This window comes from Pinus tabuliformis, chromosome 6 (genome assembly GCF_031772625.1).
Source record: "Pinus tabuliformis cultivar Carrire ecotype Pingquan chromosome 6, CPIR1, whole genome shotgun sequence".
In the NCBI taxonomy this organism is placed as follows: domain Eukaryota; kingdom Viridiplantae; phylum Streptophyta; class Pinopsida; order Pinales; family Pinaceae; genus Pinus; species Pinus tabuliformis.
The window spans coordinates 795,088,806-795,111,958 of record NC_142292.1 but is presented as its reverse complement, the minus strand read 5'-3'; the positions used below and the strand labels follow the sequence as shown (position 1 = coordinate 795,111,958).

The 23,153-nt window shown below is 41.9% G+C and overlaps 1 protein-coding gene across 1 annotated transcript in view; it reads right to left on the bottom strand.

Moving 5' to 3' along the window:
* The window catches only part of LOC149261196 (uncharacterized), a 49,268-nt gene extending 39,720 nt beyond the window's left edge, over positions 1–9,548 (bottom strand). The window contains exons 1-2 of the mRNA XM_089368083.1: positions 9,465–9,548; positions 34–928 (exon numbers count right to left, since the gene is read on the bottom strand). Coding sequence (XP_089224209.1) covers positions 34–928; positions 9,465–9,548 — 979 coding nt within the window. The remainder of the gene's footprint in view (positions 1–33; positions 929–9,464) is intronic.
* Between the last annotated feature and the right edge of the window lie 13,605 nt (positions 9,549–23,153).

The following is a 23,153-nucleotide window of genomic DNA, read 5'->3' as shown; positions in this document are numbered from 1 at the left end:
ATTAAGAAATTGAAAATTGAAATTTTTGTTTACCTGGCTCATCTGCTTCTCTTGCAATCTTTGCTAGGTTCTTCCCAAAGGTACCTGTTGCATTGCTGAAGGATGTGACCTGCTGATGTATCAGTAGCTGATCAGACTCCGATGGGACCATGCGCTCAATGCAATCAACCAGTCCATCTCTGACCTCCCCCCTCAAAGCTCCTGACTCCTTAGCTTTATAATGATACCGTGGGTTCAAAAAATACCCAGCTGCATGTATAGGGCGATGGAGTTGATTGTTCCATCTTTCATCAATGATTGCCCAAATGGGCCCATACTTTGCCACTCTATCCTTGTATGCTGTCTTTATTTGCTCCTTTGCTTGATCCATAGCCTCATAAATGAAGCCCATAGCCAACCTTTCCCCATCCACCAACCGCAACACCTTAACTAGTGGCTCAGCAACCTTCACAATCTCTGTTGCCTTTCTCCAAAAAGTTTCATCATGGACTTTCCTTCTCAATTCTCTGCCTTCTGGTTTGTTAGACCAACTGCTTTTATTCCAATCATCACTGGAAAACATCTTTTGCAAGTTTCTATGTTGGGAAAGCATAGATTGCAATGTCAAAAAATGTGTAGCAAATCTAGTGATGGCAGGCCTAATAATATCCTTGCCTCCAGTGTGTTTCCTCATGAGACTCAAAACCAATGTATGATTGTAGATAAATTTTGTTATGCTTTTGGCATTATCTACAGTGTTTCTGACCCAATCTAATTTCCCAATATCCTCAAGCATGAGGTCTATGCAATGTGCAGCGCATGGGGTCCAAAAGATGGTCTTGTGTTTTTCCTCTAACAGTCTACCAGCAAGAACATAGTTAGAGGCATTGTCTGTGATGATTTGAACAACATTATCCACCCCCACACCCTGAATAACCTCATCCAATAGCTGAAACAACAAGTGGCCATCTTTTACCTTATCAGATGCATCAACTGATTTTAAAAACATGGTTCCCTGTGGGCAGAAGACAAGAAAGTTTATGATGGTACGGTTTCTTTGATTAGTCCATCCATCTGACATGATGGTACACCCTGTTCTTGCCCATGATTCCTTGAAATCTTGCAAATACTCATTAATTGATGTAATTTCTTTCTGCAAACGAAACCCCCTTAGCTCTTGCATAGTAGGGCCTTTGAAGCCTCTTCCAGCAGCATGTATGGCCTCAAACATAGGCTCATAATATGGTGAACGAGCAGCATTAAAGGGGATATCAGCATCATACCACCATCTAGCTATGTAGTCACAAGCAGTCTCCCTCAATTCTTTCTTCCAATGGTCATCTAAAGTGGGCTGAGCAAGACTTTTACTAACTTCAGGACCATGTGCATTTGATGGAGAGGAGCCTGAGTGAGTGAAAAAACTTTTGATAGTCCCATCACCCTTCATTCTACCCTTTCCCTTATCTTGAACAGAAGCAAAAGAGGTAGGAACATAACGGAAAGGGTTTGATGCATCAGTTTGAGGGATAGAGGAAGAACCCTCAAACTCATAGTGGGGGTTGGCAGCGATCATTCTTTGTATCTCCCTCTTCCTCCCAATTTCAGCCTGTATCTCTTTTTGCCTAGTCTTTTCTTCTTTAAATTTTTCAAAGCTTTCCAACAAAGTCTTTCTAATCTCCCCAATTTCCTCAGATTTACATGCAGTAATATTGCCTTTAATCCCTGCCAAGTGTTGTTTCAGCCTATGAATCCCCCCAGGACCTGACTTAATTTTCCTATGGCAAAACTTGCAACACATCTCATCATCAACCATTTCAACATATGCCCAAGCAGCATCTTTTGCTCTAGGTGCCATTTTTTGACTAGGAAAACAATCTGAAAATGAAAAAAAAAAAAAAAAAAAATTGATTCAATGTTCATTTATTTGACTAAAAACACTCTCTAAGCTATCTTGATATGCACCTAAAATTTAATAAGTAAAAACAGATTTATAGAGGTGGAAAAAAATACCTCCAGGCACAAACTGCCTCCTCAAACTTGCTCCAAAAATCAGCTCCTCAATGTTGCTCCAAATGGCTGCCCAAGAAGCTCCTCACTCCAGCTACAATGCTCCTCCAAGACTCCTCACTGCTGCTCCAAAACAAGCTCAAGAACTGCTCACTAACTCTCAAAGAAGACTCTCACTCAAATGCATAAGACTGCTGTGAGTGAAATGAGAGCATTTGGCTGTCTTAAATAGAGTTTGGGAGGGGGAAATGGACCCCAAATGCATTTAACAAATCACAATAACCTTTTCATGTCCACAAACCCTAACTAACTCAGCCAAAAATCAGCAAAAAAGTGTTTAATTTTTGGTTAATACGCTGCCCAGCCGGTCTTGAACGAAACGGCCGTTTTTTGACGGGACCCGGCCGGGTTGACCGGGTCAGCTATGACCCGGCCGAGTCATTGGCTGACTCGGCCGAGTCATAGCTGACTCGGCCAGCCGAGCCGGGTCAAAGGCCGGGTCAGCAAATTTTTTTATGAAACGGAACGAAACGGCCGTTTCCGTTTCGGTACGGCCGTTTCGTAAAACACTGGGTATGAGAAGGCTTTCTCGGGTCAGATTCGGTAGATCTTTCAATAGGATAAGCTGACCAATTAGGAATAAAGATTTTAGGCTAGTAAATTGATAAGGGAGGTTGATTTAAAGATTTTTGGGGTTTTTGGTAGCAATTGGAGGGAGTGCAATTCAGGGTGCGGGGATTGGGCTCAGTTTTTGCAGGGGGATCTTTGGGGCAAGGTAGGAGTGAGTGCTGATGCCTTAATCTGAGATGGATGATCAGGAATGATAGAGGAGGAGCTAAAGAGGGCAAACAACAACTTTGAATCCTCTTTAGACAGTGGAAAACATAGATATTGAACAAAATTAAAAGCTGAGCATGGCATGCATGAATTCAAACTTTAGCACTTCATCTGTTCAATTAGTAGCAAAGAAAGAGATGGAACACATAAACACACTTACAATAACATGTAGAGAACACACCATCAACACAACAATCCACAAGAATCCACAATGATGTCTGCAAAACCATGGCCTTCCTTTTCCTCAAATTGCAGAGATACAAGTAAAATATACAATAATGCTTCTCCCACAAGAGTCCAACCATGAAAATGAGCAAGAGAAGGCATAATATAGACCATCTAACTCCTTTCCCCACCTCTAGGGGTCGAGCTCAGCTTCCTAGGAGCAGTTTGAACTAATTCTAAACTTAGCACTAGATAATAGGCAGTCAAAACAACTTGCCCCTAAAACTTAGCTAACTCATCCATGCATTAAATATTCACTATTTACATCAAGGAAGCTTCTAGAAGGGTTAAGAGAGATTAAATCTATCAATGTGCCATGAAAATTATCCATACATCCATCATTTACAAGTACAAATGATCAACCAAGGTAAAAAACAGAGTTTGCAGGCCTGAAAAGTCAAAATTGGCAATTTTAGCTCGAGTGGTCGCGCCCCCTGCTCGAGTGGTCTCGCCCCTTTGCAGCACTTTTTGAGTGGGTTCCAGTTGTCCAAATCAAGTGCAAGATGGCTCATTGGAAAGCTCTGTGTGTCTACTTTCCATCCCAAGTGGAATTTCTGGATTTGGAGTTGATTTGACCCCTCAAAAGTCAATTCTCCCAAGGTAACTTTCTGCAACTCAAAAAGTTGGCAGAAAGTCAAAATTTTGATGTATTTTGAGCTTTTGGAGGCCCAAATCTCAAAATCAAGTTGACCCCAAGTATAGGTAATTCTAGTTTTTGCATGCCCTTTCCAAAAATGTCAACTTTTTGTGATTCTGAGCAGTCCTCCCGAGTGGTCGCGCGGGGGGGTGAGACCACTCCACAGGCAAAAACCTGTAAATTTCCAAAAAATTTCCAAAATGCTCCAAAACTCTCAAATTTTTTTGATTTTGCTGCTGGATGAAGGCTAATGAGTACCATGGTGAGTGAGGGATGCCTCAGCCAAGATACGGAGTGGGTTTGTCCTTTTCTTCTTCTTCTGGGCCTCTGACAGCTTCCTTCGGAGAATTTTCATTTTAGCCTTGCAAACATGCAATCTTGCCCAATAGTGTGTTTTCATGTTGCGTAGCAGCTCTTTGTCATGATTTGCCTTCTCCAACAATCTCTCCAAGTGTGCATTCACACGGATAAGCATGGACTCCCGGTCAGCAGGCAATAGGTCACCGGGCCTCCTACGGTTCAAAGTTCGATCACTGCGGATTCTCCATAGCTCATCAAGTTATTTTTCTTCTTCTAATTGTTTGGTGCGCTGTTCTAGATAAGTGATGGTCCATTGAGCCATTTGGAGCTTTTGCTGCAACACGAGGTTCTCCTCCTCTCTCTGCCTGATAATCTCATAAAAATTTGAAGAAGGAGAGCGGGCATCACGACCAATGAAATCATCATGTGTATCACCAGCTCTCTCATCCTCAATCATGGGCTGCTTGCCCTCCCGTACTGCCTCTGCTGATGAAGAATGCGAGGCCCCTTCCACCTGGTGTGGAGATAACACTCGCTGATCTGAAGAAGATGACGAGACCCCTTCCACCTGCTGTGGAGAAAATACTCGTCGAGCTGCTGCAAATAAGGTCCTAGGACCTCTCTGATAGGTGACCCGAGGTGAAGAAGCCACATGTCTCGGAACAATAATCTCGGGCTGGTGTGATGGACCTCCCGCCTCATGAATGACCTCTGGCTGTGGCTGTGTGAAGAACTCACGGGAGATAAAATCTGCCCAAGAAATGCCATGCTGGCTCAGCTGATGGGAAACAACCAGCTGGATGAGACCATGATGACACAAGCTCCTGAGCTGCTGAGCTGGGGACTGCCTCTGAAACACGAACACCATCCTCTGAATATCCTGGAAGAAGTAAACCGGGATGTTCATCATCCTCACTCGGGTAAAGTGCATCAACAGGCGAATGTGACAAGCAAAGACTCGTGAAAACCTTCCCTCACATGTGAAGTAATGCATGATAATCCGCATGATCGGAGCATACTCCTCTCGGAGGAATCTGAAAGGAAAGTTCCCTGACAAGTTGTGTATGTATGTTGGCCTGACATATGGCTCAAAGTAAACAAAATGCAGCCACTTGCGCTTTGGCCACACCTCACCCACATTGGGTATCCCGGTAGCCTGTGAAATAGCCTCTGGAGAAAACACAAAATTCACCCCTGCAAGGGTGACCTGCCCGTCATGAAGGTGTAGAACAAATAACCGGGCCAGCTCCCTATGATGCTGAATCTGTGCAAGCCTCTCGCAAAATTGATAGCATGACATGTACTGAAAGCCAGTCACTGCCAATGGGCAAGCCTGCAACTCTGCCAAGGATGTGGGCTCTTCTCTATTGTGGTGACCACCCTTGCCACCCTTACGAGGCCTCCGCTGTGTCTCAACCTCCGTGGATGAAGATCGGTCATCACCTTGCTCATTAGTCTCAGTGGTTGACATGATGTTATTGAGCAAGGTGGAACAAATAAGCCAAGATGACTGCTGCCCTGCCTGCAAAAATGCTGAGAAGTATGCTGTTTTCAAGGGGAAAAATCATGAGGGAAATGTTAGGGGAGGGAATTTACATAAGGAAAGGGAAAATATATATAAACAACAGGGAACTTTGAAGGAAATAATCACATAATGTCAAATATGTCATTCTATCTCTCATCATTTGCAAATAAATACTTTATTAGGGAAAATAGGTGTTATGATCACCAAGGGAAAGGACAATATAAATTTTCATCATGGAGAGAATGAGGGCATGATCATCAGGGTATGAGGTAGCATCAACCACAAGCAATTAACAGGCTGCTCCTTTTTTATTTTGTCTTTGAATGCCTTTCATGAGCATACTTTGTTTTTTCAACATTTAAAATGGCCATTAATGCTTAATGGGAAACAGGGATCTTTACTTATTTGATCATAGGGGAGGGGAAGGGTTTTTATGACAGTTTGAAAGGGAAAAGGGATATTTTGTATCAAGGGTATTAGGGAGATGGAGGGAGAAAGGAAATTAGGGTTTTGGGACTGGGGAACACATTAACAATCTCTGCCAACTATACTTTATAACAACAGTTCTTTTAACAATGCTGGCAGCTTCATGAATGCTTTTTGTCATAGGTGAAATAAGGTTTCATTTACATGCTTTGACAAAGGGAAAGGGATTTCAATTGCATAGGGACTTTTAGGAAGAGATAGAGCAATTGAATTAGGGTTTTGGTGAAGGGAAGGGTAGAAAAACAGAGTTTTGGGATTAGGGAGATGTATCATGCCCTTGTGCAAACCCTAGCACAACAAACTGTTCATTTTGACCACTAGTACATTGATAAACTTTGTCATGGACACTCCCACAGCTATCTAACCTCTGATATTTATACAACAACATATCCTTTTTTGCTCATGTCTTTTACTAGGCTATGCATAATTACATTACTCTGTTTTTTATGATATTCATGTGCATGCCTCTTGCCATCATATTTTTTCTTTTCAAAATGTTTCTTTTCATTTTTTGCTGTGTTTTTTACATATATATTTGCTGTGTGACATAGTACTAGGGTTTTAGTAGGTTTGTATGGGAGAAATTAGGATTTGAATAGGGTTTTAGGGAGGGATTAGGGTTTTTAGGAAAGTGAACTGGGGTTTAGCATTACTTGCAAATGAGATTGAATAAATTAACACTCTGACATTTGTGCATAATGATGGGAAACCATGGAGGGAAATGAAGGAATAAAAAACCTTGAAGAACAAACAATAACCCTAGCATAATGCTTGCAAAACAAAAAATCACTTAACCTATCTTTTCATAATTTTGCATGATAAAGAATGACCATAAATAAGTTATCCATCTATGGCACCATCATAAACATTGTAAGGGAGGCCTACCTCACTCCAATCACGAGCCAACACGAAGAAATTTGAAGTTTTGATGCGTTTCTGGAGGGTTCTGGAGCAAGCTGGTCGAGTGGTCGCGCACCAGCCTCGAGTGGTCGCGCCCCCCTCGAGTGGTCGCGCCCGACCAGTTTAACACAGAGAATTGGCGTTGGAGTGGTCGCGCACCTCCCAGGTGGTCGCGCACCCTGGTGGAGTGGTCGCGCACCCTCAAAAAGCCTAAAAACTGCTAAAACTTATCAAATTCGCCCTCTTGCCTCTCTCCTTGTGTTTTCTTGCCTTCAAATGCACAATGAGTCTCTTTTGAGAGGGAATTGGCCTTTATATGCTCACATTTGAAAAAATTAACTTGAAAAACCCACTTTATAATGTTTTCACTTTTGCATTCTTTTTAACACTGTTTTTGAGTTGATTTTGTCCTGAAATTAGCTTTTTGAGGCGTTTGACTCCGTTCTTTTTGCAGGTTGACCATCTGATGGACTGTGGCGAATGAACCAGGGTTGTTGCCGGCACTTTTGAAAACTTTTGAAAATTTCTTTATTTTTACAAATTTCTCATGACCTTGAACTTAAAAACAGGGTTTTTAAATCCAAGGCATTAAATGACCTGTAGCTGATGAAAATAACAATGAAACATATGTACACACCTCCTTCTGGCTTGCTGGGCACTCACTGAACTTGAACTCATGACCTTGCAGTGATTTTGACTCAAAACCCTAGACCTAAGACCTGGGACCTCAAGACAAAAATAAAAACAAACATGACTCAATTTCATTGTGGTATGACCTGATCCAGCAAAGCCAAGAAGGGAACAAAGACCAGCCCTCCATTCAGTTTTATGGCATGCCTAGCGGGATGCAAAACTGACACTAATGAGACACCTACCTATGCATATGCAAAGAGCTATTGATCACTGATGGAGGGCTCAAGACCGACACTAACATTGGCTCCAATGGGGATGGCAGCTCCTTGGAGGTGCCAAGAACCTCAGACCTCTTGGGAGAGCAGACCAGTGCCTTATTCATTGGGCAATGGAGTCAACTAGTACAAATATAACCATACTCGAACAGACTTTATTTGACTTGGATTATAAACTGAAAACTTTCAAAGGACTATGACTCAAACAAACTGATTTTTGCAGAAAATAAACAAACTGAAAACCTCACACCAACCAATCTTCATCCTCGGAATTATAGCCTTCACTGCGGGCCCCAAACCAAGGATGAGAGATCAGTTCACACTTGCTGTAGTAAAGTAAAATGATATATACAATGAAGATGACTTAGAGCAGCGTTGCTCAAGCATGATATCTCTTGAGAAGCCGGCCATTCACCGACCCACCGGGACATTCATCACCATTCAACTCTTTGAGAATGAAAGCATTAGGACCACGATATGCAGCAATCTTATAAGGACCTTTCCACAAATTATCAAATTTACTGTGCTTACCTTTGTCCTCGTTTCGAGCATCCCATCTCAAAACAACATCCTCTAGCTGAAAATTTTCCAACTTTGCCTTCTTATCATAGATTTTCTTGATACGTTCTTGCAGCTTTAAAGAGTTTTGGAGAACTTCTTCCCTTGTTTGCTGTAAGTGGACCATTTGATTGATTCTCCGTTGCATTGGATCCATATCTTCTCCCGTTTCTTGAAGTAATTTCGCGACCGGTACACTAAGTGATGTTGGAAAGACTGCATCAACTCCGTAAACAATCTCAAATGGCGACATTCCAATGGACTTCTTTTGGCTCACCCGATCAGCCCATAATGCATTGACCAACTTCTTGTGCCAACTTTTCTTGTTAATTTCCAACATCTTCTTGATAATGTTCACTAGTGACTTATTTGATGATTCGGCCAGCCCATTACCTTGCGGATGATAAGCGGTGGAGTGACCCAAGCTGATGTTGTACTTATAGCAGAAATCAACCATCTTATTGGACTTAAAGGCAGCTGCATTATCTGTGATTATTTTGAATGGACAGCCGAAACGTGACAAGATATTAGTTTCAAGAAAAGAGATAATTACCGAATCTGTGGCCTGCCGAGTAGGAATTGCCTCTATCCACTTTGTGAAGTAATCAGTGGCAGTCAAGATCCATCTATGCTGCCCGGACGAAGCTGGGTGGATTTCACCAATGAAATCAAGGCCCCACTGCTGAAATGGTGCACTGATTTCCACCGGTTTGAGAGGCAATGGCTGCAGTCTTTGTTTTCCTTGAAATATTTGGCACTCATGGCAGCTCTTTACCGCTTTGTACACATCAGAAAAAAGAGAAGGCCAATAAAAACCAGCTCGCAAAATCTTGTTGGCTGTAGTTTTCCAAAATAAATGACCTCCACAGTCACCTTTATGGAAGTCTTCTACCGTCGCTTTTGCTTCCTCTTCAACCAAACAATTTAGCAAGATGCCCCCGGGATCTTTCCAATACAATGCTGATTTCATAATGCAAAATTTAGCAGCCTTTAATTTCAAAGTCCTCGCTTTGTTTTTTGACATTCCAGGAGGCGCGGACACATTCTAAAGTAAATACACTATATCAGCATACCAAGGAGAATTAATAAAAATATCTGATACCTGAACCGCTAAATTTTCTCCTTCACCATCGGATAAGGCAGCGATCAAGTTGATATCAAGGGCGTGAAGGTTTGTTTCAGCCATTAGTTTAGCAAGTCCTTGTCCTTTAATCAGCTTGGTGGGCTTGATTTCAACATCATATTCCAAGAGAGCAGCAATCCACTTACCTCTCCTACCTTCCGGCTCTGTTTGTACCAAGACATCCTTTACCGCTGCACTAGGAACATAAGCTAATACATGAGAGTGAAGAATATAAACCCGGAAATCTTTCAATGCCTTAATCAGGGCCAGCGCTTGTTTCTCAATGATGTTATAGTTTAATGCCCCATCTCTAATGATCCGGCTGAAAAATGCAATTGGCCTTTCAACACCCTCTCTTTTTTGCATTAATACTGCTGCTAATGTATGCTCGGAAGCAAAAGAAAACAAAATGAAATCCTGAGTATAATCAGGGCTGATTAAGGTCGGGGCTGAAGACAAGATTACCTTGATTAAATTGAAGGATTTGACTGCCTCCTCGGTCCATTTGATCTCGCTGTCCTTCCGAAGCATGTTGGTCATTTCTCTAAGGTGCTCTGCAAGATTAGGAATGAAGCGACGCAGAAAATTTAATTTACCATTAAAAGATTGTATCTCCTTCTTATTTCGGGGCTGCTCTAGCTGCTGAATTGCCTCCACCCGTGCGGGATCAATTCGTATACCGTCTTTGGAAATGATATGTCCCAGCAATTTACCTTCACTCATGGCAAAAAGACTCTTTTTTGGATTTAAAGAAATGCCATATTTTCTGCATTTTTGGAACACTTTAGTTAAGTGAAATAGATGCTCCTCATCGGATTTGGAAAATACCGTTAAGTCATCAAGATATACAACTAAGAATATGTCCTTTTCATTGGCAAAAGCCATATCCATAGCTCGCTGAAATGTAGCACCTGCATTCTTCAAACCGAATGGCATTTTAGCATAATGGAATGTTCCCCAAGGCGTAGTGAAGGCTGTCTTATCACGGTCATCCTCATGGACTAAGATCTGATTGTAGCCGGAGTATCCATCTAGCAATGACATCTTTGAGGCACCCACTACCCGCTGCAATATGTGATCCATCTTGGGCAGCGGATAGTTGTCTTTGAGAGATACTTTGTTCAAATTTCTGAAATCTATGCATAACCGAATCTCACCGGTCTTTTTCCTTACTGGCACTAGATTAGAGATCCAATCTGAAAAGCGAACGGGAACTATAATTCCGGACTGATAGAGCCTATTTACCTCTTTTTCAATTAAGGGCAGCAACTTGGGATTGATCCTCCGCAACTTTTGCCGAAAAGGTTTCTGATTTTGCTTAATTGGAATAGTGTGTTGGATAATGCTTGTATCATAGGTCTTTAAATCTGAATAATCCCAAGCGAATACATTAGAAAATGATGACAGCAATCTAATGTATTGATTCTTTACCTTGAGTGGCAGAGCCTTTGATAATTTCACCATCTTTGGATGTTCCGCTGTCCCAAGGTTCACATCTTCCACACCTTCTTCTGTTGGCATCAAAGTTGGCTTGCGAGCCACATCATCTTGATCAAAAAGTTCTTCTAAAGGAATCAGCCCTTTAGGAATATGATTATCTTTCAGCTGCAAAACATCCATTTGATTAACTCCTTTTCAGGTTCTATGTCAATTGAGATTTCTTCAAATTTACCTTCTCCATGCAAGAAGTCTTCGATTTCCTCATCATCCTGAAAGACTTGCCAACTCCTTTGGTTGTCCGGGATTGTAGGGCGATGCTTTACATAGATTTCAAACTTGTTGCTCGAATTCATTGGTATTTTCAAATTGCTTGCTGCCCTGGCCAATGCATCCGCAACTCCATTTTGTATCCGGGGTATGCATGTTAAAGTATGCTCTGAAAACCGCTTCAAAATGTCTAGAACAGCATTGCGATAAGCCCGCATACGAGGATGTTTAGCTTGAAATTCCCCCTTTACTTGTTTGATCACTAACTCGGAGTCGCCATAAACTGCTATCTTCTTTGCTTTTAATTTCCGGAGGATTTTCAAACCAGCTATAAGGGCCTCATATTCTGCTTCATTATTCGAACAATCAAAAGCCAATTTATAAGAGCACACTTGTACCTTGCTTGGGACTTGGTTAGGGACTGAAAACGGGCTACGAATCCATACACCTATGCCAGCTCCATCGCTGCCCACTGCACCATCAAAATCCATGGTCCAAAGACCATCTTCATCATCATCCAAGGGCTGCACTTGTGATGTTGTTGCAGTCATGACTTGCTGCCCATTTGTTTCAGCAATTGACTTTATGACAGCAGTCCTTTCTTCACTGTCCGTTCTCAATACTTCCCTGAAATTTTCTGCCATGCCTGGGATATCTTCTATCTGAACTAATTGACTATCTACCTCATTAAAATTATCAGCAAATAAAACAAAGGATTCTAAATATGTTTGTACATAATTTACAAGATGATTTACTGGCTTTTCCTTGCTAGTAATCATATACTTCATCTTTTGCTCTCGGTACACCTTTCTCATTTGTCCAAACACCGGAATAGTGGCATATGAAAAGTCCAGCTGTAAAGTACCTTTAAGTTTTGATCCCCATGACCTTGAAAGGAGCATACCAAACCTTGGAGGAATGTCCGCCACTACCACATCCATCAAGAGATTCTTTGCGGGAATTTGATCCAAGCTAACAACCAAATCTTTAATCAAACCGATGCATCTAACTCGGCTGGAATCAAATGAATATAGATCATGGTACTTACGAGTTATATCAAGTCCCAACTTCTCCATTATTGCCTTGGGCATTAAATTGTGTGATGCTCCCGAATCGAACATAGCATTATGAAGCACATAATCATGAATTCTTAAGCTGATATAGAATGGCGGGACATCGCTTTCCGGAGACTCACCGTTTAGAGCTGGCCCGAAGATTAATTCCGGCTGATCATCCTCCACATTTACCGCATCTAACATTGGATCAATATTGAACATCTTAGAAATTTGTGCTCTGTAGGTAGTGTTCTTCATGACTTCTGTTAGTGGAATGGACAATTTCAATTTCGAGACTTCATTCTCAATGCTGAATGCTTGACTTTTCTCACTTTCTTTTGCCGGATTATCTCGTTTTTCTGCTCTATCTTTGGGTACATTTGATGGCTGATCCATCTTGTTTGCTGGAACTGTTTGAGTTGATGGGGGATCCATGACTTCTTTACCCTTTCTCTGTGGAACAGCAGCACCATTCTTTGCCAAATTTTCTGCCCTCTTTTGAATTGGATGTATGGGAACTGTCCGGGTTCTCAACTGTCTCTGCTGTCCTTGCTGAGCTGATAAAGCATGTAAGTAACGTCGTTGGTACTCCTAAGACTCATCTTGAAGTACCACGTCATTAGATAGATTGTAATGCTCATCTTGAGGTGTATAAGCATTACTTACCAGCTCTTCTTCTTCCGTGATGTAAGTGGGCATATCATCGGGAGTGAAAAAATGATTTTCTTCACCAGGACCTTCACCCTCATCTTCAGATTCTTGAGTGACATAGTTTTGCTGAAATGGGGGTTGGATCGGTTGCTGCACTGCCGCCTCTTGTGCTCGTGTTTCCCGCTGTTTGATCCTATATTGGGGCTGGTGTTGTTGGCCTCTGAAGTTTGGATTTCGAACTTGTGGTTCCGGTTTGCCAAGACTGAGATTTTGGAGTGCCTTTGACACCTCTTCCATTTTCCGAATAACTTGAGAAGTGGATGGCACCTCCTCTTTGATTGTGACCTTCTTTTCCGCTTTCATTCTTGCCCTTTTATCATTCAAATTAGCCTCTACACTTATTGCAATTTTCTGCATTTCCTCCAAAGTAGGAGGATCTCGGTCCCGTAGTGAGTAGGCCATCTCCGGATCGAAACCATCCGGGAACTTAAGCAATGCGGACTTTCTTGATGGTTTCAAATCATCGGGTATAGCGTTATACACTGAATTAAATCTGATGATATAATCTTGAACCGACTCACCCGGATTTCGCTTGAGGTTGTTGTACTCGACATTGATTTGCAGCGGGTCTTTCCTTATTTCCCATCGGTCCAAGAATTGATTCTCGAGTGCTTCTAAGGTGGTGATGCTGTTAGCTGCCAACCCTCTGAACCATTTTCTTACTTCTCCGGCAAATGTCTGCACGAACAACCGCATGGTAACATCTTCTTCATCTAACTCATATAGATCAAAGAAAGTGGACATTTTATCGATATGTTGCTGTGCTGTAATACTTTGTGGAGTGCCATCGAACATGGGAATTTTGCTTTGATAGTCAGCTGGCATGTCATGAAGATTAGCAGGCAATACAAGTGGGGCAAAACGCGCTGCGATTTTTCTTAGTAATGTAGGTCTTGGAGTAGCAGGCGGAGTAGGTGTGGCAGTATGAGGAGTAAGAGGAGGAGAAGTAGTATGTGAAACCGAAGGCGAAACAACTGTAGATGGGGGATGAGGAACTATGGGAGTGAGGGCAATATAAGGGGGATTTGCCTGTTCATGCGCCGTGATAGAAGATCCGATATGACCAGAGATATTTTCAAGGAAATCAGCAAGAGTTGTAGCTTGTATACGTGTCTGGAGATTCCTCAAAATGAAATTTTCAACTAATTTATTATGCCTCTCAAATTCAATAGCAGCTGCAAAATCAGGATTAGGAACTAGAGTAGCAAGTGCACTTTCAGATTTAGATTTGAACAAGGACAACTTGAAACTTTCGTCAAAATCAAGATCTTCAAGATACTCAAAAATAGCTGGGCATGAATTAGATCTGACAATTGGTCTTGGATCAGTAGCCAGCTTGTTTTCGCGAATAGACTAGGAAAGGAAAAACCGCTCAGCCGTATGGAAACTCTTAGCCTATCATCCGAAGCTTAGAGTCCATAATGATACTGGGATAAAGATGTCACTGAAGTGAGGGTTTCAGAAGCTCACGGAGATTGACTGAAGCAGCGTTTATCTACTAACGCTGATGTAAAACAAGAGCGTGTTCAAAGGCTACCTGGCGTAACTTCAGGCTCCGTCTAAGACTTGCGAAACACACACATCAACACACAAAGAAGTTTGTTCTCCCCAGTGTGGTCGCCAATATGTTAGCGTTTGGAATTCACCTAGGCTGAGATAGACAAACTCTCAAGGCTACATCAAACCATTTCACCTCGTAGCTAGCCCTACGAGGTATGAGAAGGCTCTCTCGGGTCAGATTCGGTAGATCTTTCAATAGGATAAGCTGACCAATTAGGAATAAAGATTTTAGGCTAGTAAATTGATAAGGGAGGTTGATTTAAAGATTTTTAGGGTTTTTGGTGGCAATTGGAGGGAGTGCAATTCAGGGTGCGGGGATTGGGCTCAGTTTTTGCAGGGGGATCTTTGGGGCAAGGTAGGAGTGAGTGCTGATGCCTTAATCTGAGATGGATGATCAGGAATGATAGAGGAGGAGCTAAAGAGGGCAAACAACAACTTTGAATCCTCTTTAGACAGTGGAAAACATAGATATTGAACAAAATTAAAAGCTGAGCATGGCATGCATGAATTCAAACTTTAGCACTTCATCTGTTCAATTAGCAGCAAAGAAAGAGATGGAACACATAAACACACTTACAATAACATGTAGAGAACACACCATCAACACAACAATCCACAAGAATCCACAATGATGTCTGCAAAACCCTGGCCTTCCTTTTCCTCAAATTGCAGAGATACAAGTAAAATATACAATAATGCTTCTCCCACAAGAGTCCAACCATGAAAATGAGCAAGAGAAGGCATAATATAGACCATCTAACTCCTTTCCCCACCTCTAGGGGTCGAGCTCAGCTTCCTAGGAGCAGTTTGAACTAATTCTAAACTTAGCACTAGATAATAGGCAGTCAAAACAACTTGCCCCTAAAACTTAGCTAACTCATCCATGCATTAAATATTCACTATTTACATCAAGGAAGCTTCTAGAAGGGTTAAGAGAGATTAAATCTATCAATGTGCCATGAAAATTATCCATACATCCATCATTTACAAGTACAAATGATCAACCAAGGTAAAAAACAGAGTTTGCAGGCCTGAAAAGTCAAAACTGGCAATTTTAGCTCGAGTGGTCGCGCCCCTTTGCAACACTTTTTGAGTGGGTTCCAGTTGTCCAAATCAAGTGCAAGATGGCTCATTGGAAAGCTCTGTGTGTCTACTTTCCATCCCAAGTGGAATTTCTGGATTTGGAGTTGATTTGACCCCTCAAAAGTCAATTCTCCCAAGGTAACTTTCTGCAACTCAAAAAGTTGGCAGAAAGTCAAAATTTTGATGTATTTTGAGCTTTTGGAGGCCCAAATCTCAAAATCAAGTTGACCCCAAGTATAGGTAATTCTAGTTTTTGCATGCCCTTTCCAAAAATGTCAACTTTTTGTGATTCTGAGCAGTCCTCCCGAGTGGTCGCGCGGGGGGTGAGACCACTCCACAGGCAAAAACCTGTAAATTTCCAAAAAATTTCCAAAATGCTCCAAAACTCTCAATTTTTTTTGATTTTGCTGCTGGATGAAGGCTAATGAGTACCATGGTGAGTGAGGGATGCCGCAGCCAAGATACGGAGTGGGTTTGTCCTTTTCTTCTTCTTCTGGGCCTCTGACAGCTTCCTTCGGAGAATTTTCATTGTAGTCTTGCAAACATGCAATCTTGCCCAATAGTGTGTTTTCATGTTGCGTAGCAGCTCTTTGTCATGATTTGCCTTCTCCAACAATCTCTCCAAGTGTGCATTCACACGGATAAGCATGGACTCCCGGTCAGCAGGCAATAGGTCATCGGGCCTCCTACGGTTCAAAGTTCGATCACTGCGGATTCTCCATAGCTCATCAAGTTATTTTTCTTCTTCTAATTGTTTGGTGCGCTGTTCTAGATAAGTGATGGTCCATTGAGCCATTTGGAGCTTTTGCTGCAACACGAGGTTCTCCTCCTCTCTCTGCCTGATAATCTCATAAAAATTTGAAGAAGGAGAGCGGGCATCACGACCAATGAAATCATCATGTGTATCACCAGCTCTCTCATCCTCAATCATGGGCTGCTTGCCCTCCCGTACTGCCTCTGCTGATGAAGAATGCGAGGCCCCTTCCACCTGGTGTGGAGATAACACTCGCTGATCTGAAGAAGATGACGAGACCCCTTCCACCTGCTGTGGAGAAAATACTCGTCGAGCTGCTGCAAATAAGGTCCTAGGACCTCTCTGATAGGTGACCCGAGGTGAAGAAGCCACATGTCTCGGAACAATAATCTCGGGCTGGTGTGATGGACCTCCCGCCTCATGAATGACCTCTGGCTGTGGCTGTGTGAAGAACTCACGGGAGATAAAATCTGCCCAAGAAATGCCATGCTGGCTCAGCTGATGGGAAACAACCAGCTGGATGAGACCATGATGACACAAGCTCCTGAGCTGCTGAGCTGGGGACTGCCTCTGAAACACGAACACCATCCTCTGAATATCCTGGAAGAAGTAAACCGGGATGTTCATCATCCTCACTCGGGTAAAGTGCATCAACAGGCGAATGTGACAAGCAAAGACTCGTGAAAACCTTCCCTCACATGTGAAGTAATGCATGATAAGCCGCATGATCGGAGCATACTCCTATCGGAGGAATCTGAAAGGAAAGTTCCCTGACAAGTTGTGTATGTATGTTGGCCTGACATATGGCTCAAAGTAAACAAAATCCAGCCACTTGCGCTTTGGCCACACCTCACCCACATTGGGTATCCCGGTAGCTTGTGAAATAGCCTCTGGAGAAAACACAAAATTCACCCCTGCAAGGGTGACCTGCTCGTCATGAAGGTGTAGAACAAATAACCGGGCCAGCTCCCTATGATGCTGAATTTGTGCAAGCCTCTCGCAAAATTGATAGCATGACATGTACTGAAAGCCAGTCACTGCCAATGGGCAAGCCTGCAACTCTGCCAAGGATGTGGGCTCTTCTCTCTTGTGGTGACCACCCTTGCCACCCTTACGAGGCCTCTGCTGTGTCTCAACCTCCGTGGATGAAGATCGGTCATCACCTTGCTCATTAGTCTCAGTGGTTGACATGATGTTATTGAGCAAGGTGGAACAAATAAGCCAAGATGACTGCTGCCCTGCCTGCAAAAATGCTGAGAAGTATGCTGTTTTCAAGGGGAAAAATCATGAGGGAAATGTTAGGGGAGGGAATTTACATAAGGAAAGGGAAAATATATATAAACAACAGGAACTTTGAAGGAAATAATCACATAATGTCAAATATGTCATTCTATCTCTCATCATTTGCAAATAAATACTTTATTAGGGAAAATAGGTGTTATGATCACCAAGGGAAAGGACAATATAAATTTTCATCATGGAGAGAATGAGGGCATGATCATCAGGGTATGAGGTAGCATCAACCACAAGCAATTAACAGGCTGCTCCTTTTTTATTTTGTCTTTGAATGCCTTTCATGAGCATACATTGTTTTTTCAACATTTAAAATGGCCATTAATGCTTAATGGGAAACAGGGATCTTTACTTATTTGATCATAGGGGAGGGGAAGGGTTTTTATGACAGTTTGAAAGGGAAAAGGGATATTTTGTATCAAGGGTATTAGGGAGATGGAAGGAGAAAGGAAATTAGGGTTTTGGGACTGGGGAACACATTAACAATCTCTGCCAACTATACTTTATAACAACAGTTCTTTTAACAATGTTGGCAGCTTCATGAATGCTTTTTGTCATAGGTGAAATAAGGTTTCATTTACATGCTTTGACAAAGGGAAAGGGATTTCAATTGCATAGGGACTTTTAGGAAGAGATAGAGCAATTGAATTAGGGTTTTGGTGAAGGGAAGGGTAGAAAAACAGAGTTTTGGGATTAGGGAGATGTATCATGCCCTTGTGCAAACCCTAGCACAACAAACTGTTCATTTTGACCACTAGTACATTGATAAACTTTGTCATGGACACTCCCACAGCTATCTAACCTCTGATATTTATACAACAACATATCCTTTTTTGCTCATGTCTTTTACTAGGCTATGCATAATTACATTACTCTGTTTTTTATGATATTCATGTGCATGCCTCTTGCCATCATATTTTTTCTTTTCAAAATGTTTCTTTTCATTTTTTGCTGTGTTTTTTACATATATATTTGTTGTGTGACATAGTACTAGGGTTTTAGTAGGTTTGTATGGGAGAAATTAGGATTTGAATAGGGTTTTAGGGAGGGATTAGGGTTTTTAGGAAAGTGAACTGGGGTTTAGCATTACTTGCAAATGAGATTGAATAAATTAACACTCTGACATTTGTGCATAATGATGGGAAACCATGGAGGGAAATGAAGGAATAAAAAACCTTGAAGAACAAACAATAACCCTAACATAATGCTTGCAAAACAAAAAATCACTTAACCTATCTTTTCATAATTTTGCATGATAAAGAATGACCATAAATAAGTTATCCATCTATGGCACCATCATAAACATTGTAAGGGAGGCCTACCTCACTCCAATCACGAGCCAACACGAAGAAATTTGAAGTTTTGATGCGTTTCTGGAGGGTTCTGGAGCAAGCTGGTCGAGTGGTCGCGCACCAGCCTCGAGTGGTCGCGCCCCCCTCGAGTGGTCGCGCCCGACCAATTTAACACAGAGAATTGGCGCTGGAGTGGTCGCGCACCTCCCAGGTGGTCGCGCACCCTGGTGGAGTGGTCGCGCACCCTCAAAAAGCCTGAAAACTGCTAAAACTTATCAAATTCGCCCTCTTGCCTCTCTCCTTGTGTTTTCTTGCCTTCAAATGCACAATGAGTCTCTTTTGAGAGGGAATTGGCCTTTATATGCTCACATTTGAAAAAATTAACTTGAAAAACCCACTTTATAATGTTTTCACTTTTGCATTCTTTTTAACACTGTTTTTGAGTTGATTTTGTCCTGAAATTAGCTTTTTGAGGCGTTTGACTCCGTTCTTTTTGCAGGTTGACCATCTGATGGACTGTGGCGAATGAACCAGGGTTGTTGCCGGCACTTTTGAAAACTTTTGAAAATTTCTTTATTTTTACAAATTTCTCATGACCTTGAACTTAAAAACAGGGTTTTTAAATCCAAGGCATTAAATGACCTGTAGCTGATGAAAATAACAATGAAACATATGTACATACCTCCTTCTGGCTTGCTGGGCACTCACTGAACTTGAACTCATGACCTTGTAGTGATTTTGACTCAAAACCCTAGACCTAAGACCTGGGACCTCAAGACAAAAATAAAAACAAACATGACTCAATTTCATTGTGGTATGACCTGATCGAGCAAAGCCAAGAAGGGAACAAAGACCAGCCCTCCATTCAGTTTTATGGCATGCCTAGCGGGATGCAAAACTGACACTAATGAGACACCTACCTATGGATATGCAAAGAGCTATTGATCACTGATGGAGGGCTCAAGACCGACACTAACACACCCATCTATGGGTCAATGGCATATGATATAGTGATGGAACGAATTGGGGATCAGGGGAAGGCACCAAGCCACTTGTCATGGTACAAGGGTAGCTATGATGAGGGAAGCCCACACTTGGGTATATGAGTGTAGGAGGGAGCAAATCGTGGTACATGAGTTACCTCGACCTTTGTTTTCCACCCTTCTTCATATGCCTTTTGCCTTTGATTGGTTTTTCTTCATAACTGCTCGAGGCTCCAGGGGATGAGAGCATGATGTGTAGAATATAGCAATAGATACAAGGGGACAATTATGGGTTATGTCCATGAATGAGGGGTAGAGGTCGTGTTTGCCTTTTGTCCACGTGCTAAATTTGTATGTCCTGATTATCTTTTTCATTTTTATCATACATTTCTTGTTGTAAGTGGCCAAATTATGCTTTTTCCTTTCATTTTAGTTGCATCAACATCTTGGCATTGTTCCAGGCCCGACCCAAAGTGTGGACCCAGTGGAAACATATGGACCCGAATGGGAAAAGTGATGAATGGGGTTAAAATCGAGATTTCCCATGTAGTGCCAGCCCTAAAGCTAATGGGCAGTAAATGAGATCCCACGAGATTAGGATACAAGACTAACTACTGAATTAGGTAAAGGAGACTAGAGTACAAACCTAACACACTCTTTCTATCGAATACCCCACCAATCCATGCTCAAAAGTGTCCATGATAAGTAAACAAAATTACTCAACTAAACCAATGAAAAGCCATACCTTTGGGGTCAGTAGGCCCACCTTGAAACATGCGATCATAACAGATGGGCGAGGGACTACAAGGTTGGCTCGGGTGGTGGAGAAAATGGCACATGGAGCTATCTGGTGGCTATAGGCGGCTGTCGGCTGAGGACCATCTTGGAGAAATTTTTTTTCCTAGGGAAATCACCCACAAATGTTGGGTAACATCTGGCTTCAACTGAGACATGATCTCTTTGGATGGTGCACAAATGTATTGAATAGGGAGGTCATGAGAACTCTAGAAATCTTTTGGGTCTGCACATATAACAAATCAAACACATGGGGTAGCATGCTTTCACAACGTCTCATGATTGCACATTCTTATATTAGGCCACTGAAAATCAACTAGTAAATAAAATTTAAATAAAATTTCAAATGCAATCTTAATCTAAATGCAACTAATCTAGCATGATAATATGATATGATGTTGGTTCTAATGAGAAAAATCAACATTCAATGCATCCTACCTTAACATGCGTATTACATCATAGAAGCACTAAGTGTAATCGTAGAGCCAGTGCAACCAGGACATCATTAGACCAATATAAAAACATTTTGCCCAATGATTATTGATGTAGCGAATCCAAGAGAAAGGACACAAACAATCATATTTAGGGTCACTAGGGCTTGAGGTGGGAAAATAAAATGCTCACGCATGGAGGATCACCCGAGAGGAAGGAACAAAGGGATGTAATCTACTCCATGAGATCCTCTCCTCTAACCAAAAGATAGAGATGTCAACAATCAGGCTCATAAAATTTTGATGGATGGCAACCTTATGCATATCAATTCCATCATGGTCCTTATCATTTATGTCATGATTTATGGCCACCATAGGGTTATGATTAGGAAAGGGAGATTGATAAGATGGAGAAACTCAAGTAGGTAGCCCATGATGATGACACTTAGGAGGGATGGAGGATTCATCATTATTAGAGATAATGTAAGAAAGGTTGAGGAAAGGGCTCACACGAGACTTAACTATAACCCCAGGATTACGAGGAAAGACAAGGTTCCTATTGATATCATTGTCATCATTGTCATAGATAGGGTCTTTGTCAAAACGATTTCCATGGACCTCCCATTTTTCTTCTTTAATATGTAAGTAATCATTGATAACAATGTTGGAAGGGGCTATGGGATCACCTTTTGCAAGGTTTTGAAAGGGTAGATCATCAGAGATAATATCCTTGGGAAATGTAGGGTTAAGCCTAACTTCACTCTCTACAAACTCACCCTCCCTATCACACATGCTTTCAGAATTATCATAATCCCATATTTCGTCATGCGGGCCTAGGGAGGACCCCCCTTCCTTCTCATCATCTAGTTGCCAAGGTCATGATGATGCTTGATGAAGGCTTCCTCTTGAATGTTTAATGTGTGGGATACTTGAAAATGTCTAAGAAATCATCAAATAACTCCTCAATAGATGAGATGCTCCTAGGTTCATGATTATGCAACCATGAGTTATGACCACAGAGAGATCTCATGACAACAACATAAGGACATCCTGGTGGACCACTTTCTCCTTTGAAGAATGTGCATTAAATCTTTCTACATGATCAATTGCGGAGAGTGGATCACCATCAAAATTGGGCAACCCACGTACCGTACTTCTTGTAACATGATTAGGGTGCCCAGGGATGCTAGTGATGTCCAAAGTGGGAAAATCATCAAAGAAAGACATCCTATTGAGATATACATGTAAAATTTGTAGGAGTCGCCAGGGTGAATTTAAAATGCCTAGAAAAATGATTGCTCCACCCTACAAGCATCGACCTTAAAGCTTAATGAAGAACTAGGGCTTCGTTCTTCCAATGTAGTCGCCAATAATGATATATTGATACTGTCATATGAGGAACAAGACACACGTCTCGTGTCGCCAACAACAATGCCAAAATGTTACCGCTTAAACTAGCAGGGGTCCTAGGAGGGGATCTGATAGAGCAAATAGTAGGTCAAGGGGCAGCAATGGAGCGATACCCCACTGTCACCTCAGCTAAGGCTTCTTGCTCTTTATGGACTTTCACCGATGGGAGGAGACCCAATACAAGAAGAATCAAAATGATGAATAGATCAATGATCGAATAATGGGTGATTCTTAAAGCCTATTCACAAGAGGGACTCAATTAAATAGTTTACTTGCTTGAGAAGCAAGGTGATAGGCGATCTAGGAGATGCCTTGACAAGGTGCTTCCTAGACTTAGGGATCCTTATGGAGAAATGGATTCTATGTAATCCTTGTGGAATTTGAGTTATAAAGTTGTGTGATCACAAGGAACCCAAGCTGACCCAAAGTAGGTCAAGGGTATGGAGTTGATCGACCAAAGAGGGACTTGACCTAATTAGGAAAGAGAATAAGATCAAAGGAAAAATTTTCTTTTGAAATTTGAACACAATTGATCTTTGCTAGCCTCTCCAAGTGAAGCAACTAGGTCAATAGGTATTTATACTTCACATTTGC